Source organism: Pecten maximus, unplaced genomic scaffold (genome assembly GCF_902652985.1).
Source record: "Pecten maximus unplaced genomic scaffold, xPecMax1.1, whole genome shotgun sequence".
NCBI classification, from domain to species: Eukaryota; Metazoa; Mollusca; class Bivalvia; order Pectinida; family Pectinidae; genus Pecten; species Pecten maximus.
In genome coordinates, this window is record NW_022982759.1 from 12,256 (window position 1) to 19,030 (window position 6,775).

A 6,775-nucleotide genomic window follows, 5' to 3' on the forward strand; every position below is an offset into this window, starting at 1 on the left:
GTAACTTGCTTAGTTTGGTTTATGTCATTAAATTGCGGTTCAAACTTAGCTGCTGGGTTTAATCTTTCTGTTATTATCACGTAGCAGTATAAAATCACACTAAATCAGCACATTTGGTCAAATCAGATGGTTAATATTTTTCGTGTGTAAATGTACCGTTTTTCATAAATAAAGATAAATAAAAAAAAAATTAGAAGCTAAATATGAACTTATATCCCTTCATGAAAGATATGTAATTTTCCTTATTATTATTATTTTTTGTTTTTGTTTTTGTTTTTTTTTTTTTTTTTTGTCTTTGAGGAAACCAAAATATGCTTTCTGATGTTTGCTTTAAGGAGATATTTTTCGTATTATCATATTGAAAGTTCTGATGCAATCAGTTTGTGGTTAGCGCCAGTTTTTTCAGTAAAAAGTATGAACTTCTTTTAAAGTGGTGATTGGTTAGGTTGGTTTATTTTCTGACACCAATCAAATAGCTAGTCGTGTGCCTTTGAATTTGCCATGACATCTTCCAGAGGTGCAGAGAGCGAAAGTGGCCGTTATCCATTGAGTATCGACGATGTCAAATTGTGTATTTCATTTCTAACGGGGGACTATTTCTACAGGCGGAGATCATCAAGCTGTCTTATTCTTTGAAATATACCCGTAACTATGTTGTTCTGTTTTGACTTTGATCTCCCTGTGTATTAACTATTAAGCATGTACTGTCATCTTCGCTAGCCAAGGCTTCTGATTACGTTACACTCCACGAACTCGTCGTGGAGTACATAAGATGATGTACTGTGTGCCTGTTAAAAGCGCTATGAAATGTTAAATGGTTTTTCTGACTTTGAAGTTATATTTGGCAGATCACAAATACAGTCCATTATGATGTAAAATATGCACAAAGTTACAATAAAATATTTAAATACGACGTTTTACGATCTGATAAAGAGCTTGTACTGTTCTGATGTTTGTAACGAGCAGATCTATACACGGAAGAAGAAGAACAACAAAAATGTACATTTCGTTTTTTAATAATAACTGATAAATTCATCATATAATGCTCAATCGAACATCCAATGATATATCTACTGTAGCTAGCCCAGGCTGTTTTATATGTGCATCTTGTGTATATCATACAATTCTAACGGATAAAGCAACGAAGTCTGGCGCATTTACGACTTGGTAGATATAAATAAGCGTACAATTATACCAGTTTGTCCATTGCAAGCATTTGCCTGGTAACCTGTCTGCGGGTTGTCTATTTCAGAACTAATTTGATATTCACAAACGATAATGTGTCGGATTCAAAGTGGAGTAGTAGTACTAATCAAACACACTTCGATTGTATAAATATATAATTTATCTATATTTCCTGATAAGGAACGTTTGATAGTTAAAGCGCAGAATACAAAAAAAACTGTATTTCAATTGATGTTCCGCTTCGATGGATTCCATTAGATCATACCAGTTATAGTGCGGTTTTATGAATTCCCAAAATCTTTCAAGTTATGGTCCATTTTTATAAATTTCTTTTCTAATTAACATGAACACCACACCTCAATAACCCTGTTTATTAGTCAATATTTTTTGTTTGTTTATTAATTCATTTGTTTCTTTTTGTTGTCGATGCCAATAGAGATATGAATTTGACATGTGACGTATGACTTTGCGGGAAATGCGTATACTTATCACCACATGTAACAAAATAATGATATGCGCAACAAAATAAAAGCTCTTCGCAAATCTGCATTTTATATGTGTACATAAAAATATGATTTAATTCAGTTTAAGCTTCTCAGTCTACCTGGTTCAGATGCACGCTATACAAATACATGCACAATAAAGCGGCGCCATTTTCTTCCGTTCAAATCGGAATGAATGGGTGAGTCAAGATGAAAGTTGAGAGATCCAATGGATCACACTCTATGAACAAAATATGGAACCCAATAGGTGTCCAAATCCTTTATTTTCTTCTTAAGAAGGAGTGACAGTTTTATCGCACCTGGAGGAGTAGTCTTGGTGAAGAGGAATCAATGATGTAAAACGGATAACATTATCTCTCTGTCGCAAAGAGGATGGCGACCAGTACTGTTACACACGTATTCATTTAAACCCTTCTTTGAATCTGATTTCCTTTGGAATTATTTCGGATTAAGAAATCCGAGGTTGTATGAACTCTGACCTCTTCCGCATCCCACTCTCACATGATAAATTAGCCAGAGAAATTTGTAATTAAACAGACAATATTTACTTTTGGATATAAACTAACTAGAGATTCGCGGTTGAATAAACAATATTTACATTTGGATGGCAATGCCACGATTTACACTACCTAGAGATTCACGGTTGAATAAACAATATTTATATTTAAATGGCAATGCTACGGTATTTACATTTGGATGGCAAAGCGACGATATAAACTAACTAGAAATTCGCGGTTGAATAAACAATATTTACATTTTGATGGCAAAGCAGCGATATAGACTAACTAGATAGATTAACAGTCTATGACATCATAACTGACACCAACATATTGTATCCCTGTGTTCCCCTCCTGTAAGCACAGTTTATGTCTACCTTTATATCACACATCAATCCGCCTTTAATTATATGTGGAGGAATTTTGTGTGAGGATTATGTACAATGAAAAGCTATACAGTTTTAAAGTGATGCAAGTTTTGTATAGAAAGTGTGAGAAAGGTTTCTTCGTAAATCAACCTTTGCCAGCTGTTCTAAGAACCTGTCAAAACCTAACGGTATTTGATTCTATATAGATTTTGTGAGCAATCTAATCTTAAATCGCGCGACGTTTAAGTGTAAAATTAAAAGTATGCACAGTAATTGTCTTTCTGATAATTTTATCAAAGGTTAAATTTCAGTATGATAGGGATTTTTGTTTCGTGGACCAGTTAGTGGTCTTTTCCAAATATTGACACCATACTGAACTTTGTCGTTGGTAAAATCACCAGTAGGACACTGTAATCCTTAATAGAATCGCAAGACCAAAAGAACCGACCCTGAATATAACCAACATTACCTGGGTATACAATGTACTTGCTTAATGTGCTTAACGCAAAGTTAAGTCTCACCATAAAATTTTACGCTATGTTTGATAAATAAATGCAGCCCCGGTGCGTAAAAAGTGCTAGTTTACAAACCAAACAGTTTTAACCATGATGGACGTGTCTGACACCTTGGCGTTTTCTCCAACAATCCACAACGAAGAAACTAGTCTTCCTTCAGTGGTAACCATTAGGTAATTCCAAAATGGCACCGCAGGAAAGATCCTCTCGTTTGATGCCGATTTCTTTACGTGCCCGACATGTCTAATGAATTGTGCGGCCACCTCCTCTTGATAAAACTCTACGCTGTCCGGAGAAAAGGCGTTAATTGTACCGTTCGGAAATGTTACCAATAATCGTAACATGCCGCCTGATTTCAGTGATCTGCTCAACTCGTTCTTAGACCCCTTTGTAACATGGCCCGTGTTTGATACCGCTAAGAGTTTTCTCCATGCCCGCGTATCAGCAAACCAGTTGACGTTGAACTTAAATGTCTCGCTACTTTCCGTCCTATTTGACTCAATGTACATTTTCATAACATTTGCAAATCCTGATGAAGAAATCATCTGCCAAAACGTGTAGGGATCGAATTGAAATCGACTCTGATTTGAAACGGATAGCTGGCTGAGAAGCTGTGCGGTCACGTGTCCATTTGACTCCATAAAGAGGCTATCCGGTTCCCCCGATATATTGGTCACGTGTCCATTTGACTCCATAAAGAGGCTATCCGGTTCCCCCGATATATTGCCATTTACAATCATTCGGATTCTTCTTCCGGAAAGAACGCTAGCACGCAGCCTTCTGACTGTACCCTGAAGAACATCACCGCTGTTGGCATGCGAGTATACAAGAGACCAACAAGCGTCTGAATAAAAATCTGCGAATTTCTGCTTTCTGGGGTTGATCCTAACCAGAAAATGCGTTCCTACGGACCAGATATGGTTTTCCCGTGTGCCATCAGAACCGTAGTTATAGTAGATCCAATTCTCATACAATTTGCGAACTTCGATACCGTCAGATTGATGATATATCACAGTTTTCAATCGGCGATCGGAGTGAGCAACGGCCAAGCTAGGATTGAAAGTCATCTGGTCTACCGGCAAAACTAGTCCCGCAGTCCCGAGACGAATTTCAGAGCCATGGTGGATAGCTGATAACAGTTTTGATAAAGAACTACAGAACTGTTGAGCTTGGTCGTTGCTGGAAAATATTGGATATTTTCCCGTGGGTTTACAAAAATGTCTGAAACAAACAAAAACAAGATTTTTAAACGTGTTTTGTTTAACAGTTTTTATTAAATATTCAAACCTGCACAATCATGTTTTGGGTAAGTATTCGTATTTGGTAACTTCCTGTTAATAACTTCAATATGATTGATTATAATCACACTACATTATCAAATAATGTAACCATTGTGTAGCTCTTTTTCCTTTTTCTGTTGGATCATTCGAAAACTAGAAAAGGGGCTAGAACTCTTTTCCTTTAGGAGGCGACTAATGTGAGGCGTTGAGAGTAATCGCATTTTTCTCGTCGTTGTGCAATGATCAGACAAATCAAAATTGACTATTTCCCCGCTCTCTTTGCTTTTTATCTGCATTTCTAAATCAGTCATCCCGACTTTGAATGATTTAAAAAAGTTTAACGACAATCAAACTCATACTTAAAAACAATATTGTTATATATACCAGTGCTTAAACGACAAAAATCCAAGATGTATGTTTGTGGTTTACTCAAGGAAAATAACTCTTAAAAGGCCCTAGACCTATTTAGAACATTCTGGAAGATATAATGTTTTGTTTACAAGTTTTTAGTGTTTATTGACAAATGGTTGTTTACAAGAAGCGTCTAGAGAATTCCAGAAAAGATAAAGTTGGAGAATGTATTTGTAAGATTTGGTAATATAGTATAAATACTACGAGAGACAAATTGTTTTTCATAACTGGATTACAATTGTCAAGGAGAGTTACATGTTGTACATGAATGATATTAGATTGTTAATTGCCTGGAGCCGTGAACTGTGGGATTAATAAACATTTTTAATTCTGAGAAACGGATAGGAAGGATTACGTAAGAACAGCTGTTATAAGATAAGTAATTGACATTGTTGATTTGATACACCACCTTATACACCATTTAATTGTAATTGTGAATTATCTCTGTAACTTGCTTAGTTTTGTATTTAGCATTAGTTTATGTTGTGAATTTAGCTGCTTGTTTTTATCGTTCTGTTATTATCACGTAACGATACAATAAAATTAGGTAAAGCTAAAATGAAGAACATTGAGCTGAAAGGAAATATAATTCCTACCTTGTAAACCATGCCATGCCAACAAAGCCAATGTCATCTGAATCGTAAGAATGGAAATTATCTCCAATACGATACTCTTTCTTCTGGTAAAATCCCGTTGAACAGAATAGATAAAACATACGTATTGCTGTCTCTGAGAATGTGTCCCAAGCTGTCTTGACGACGTGGAACAAAGACTGTGAACAAAAGGTCGCGTTTTCTTCCATGTTGTCCATATTTGTCGAATCAATGTTGAAGGTCCGATTCCAGGATGGAACATATATCCGTACATCGGGAGCGGATCGAAAGGCAGCTTTCAGGTCATCAAGTTTTCCAGAAATCACAATCCCATCCTTGTCTGTCTCGTAAATTTTGGTCCATTGGTTATCGTTTTCGCCTGAAAGTCATGGAACATTTTCTTTAACATGTGATGTGAAATTAAGAGATTTTTTTATTTTGTCATTTATGTGATCCAAGAGACTGACATTTAACTTGACACAGTTTTTGATAGCATGTCATGGATTAAAATTAGCTCTAACCAAAACCTACATGAAGTGTTCAGTAACATGAAGTGCAACACATGAATGTGAAGTTTTGGTTGCTATGAAGAACACCCGTATATATCAAGGTGAACTATATTTATATATATATATAGCTTAGAAACACAAATGACGAAGGAAGACAACTTTTTGACTCGTGCCCTGACCGGGCCTCGAACTCACGATCTACGGCACCCAATCGCCTAGCCAGAAATATCCGCAGCCTATACCGCTGCGCCACATCGGCGTTCTTAAAAAGAACGTTTCAATGGCGCAGTGATGGTCGGCCCGATACCCTGACATGATCATTGTGGAAGTCGTCTATAAGGTGATATAGAATACCTGGATCGCAATGTATTTACATACATGGATACGAATTGTACATATATTATATATATTTCTCTCGGTACAACTACGACAGGAAATTCAAATCTCTATCTTCGGATCACCAACCATACAATTAGTTGTTGCTTCACTTGAACCAAGTCCCTAATGAAATGTCTTTATGAAGTTTGTAGCTACTGTATTGGGTAATTAGCATATGGAATATATTCTTTCTATATACGTGAATAAAGAGTGATGTTTAAAGACTTGAAATACAAAAAATATATACATGTATATAGAATGACGTAGAACTAGAGGTAAAAAGGTCGGGAGTTCCCAAAATGGGGGTTTCCCCGTCCATCTTTTGACTACACGTGTGCTCTTATATGCCATTAAACCTATACAATAACATCATAAATCATTTGTATAAAAAAAAACATAATTTTTCAGGTAGCAAAAACTTCAAACATTAATTTGACGTAAATTCTCATCATTTCATCTTGAAAATGAGCATTGAATGGATGGAGTCACTATCAAAAATTGATAGTAAATATTGAGTTGTTTGGGTCCTGAAAACC

The 6,775-nt window shown here is 35.9% G+C and overlaps 1 protein-coding gene across 1 annotated transcript; it reads right to left on the reverse strand.

Moving 5' to 3' along the window:
• Window positions 1–1,000: 1,000 nt before the first annotated feature.
• LOC117320908 lies at window positions 1,001–5,731 on the reverse strand (the record flags this gene model as incomplete). The annotated part of the gene is made up of 2 exons (XM_033875388.1): window positions 1,001–4,289; window positions 5,356–5,731. Coding segments are annotated over 2 exons (1,535 nt in total), but the record flags the coding sequence as incomplete, so codon positions are not given.
• Window positions 5,732–6,775: the final 1,044 nt, after the last annotated feature.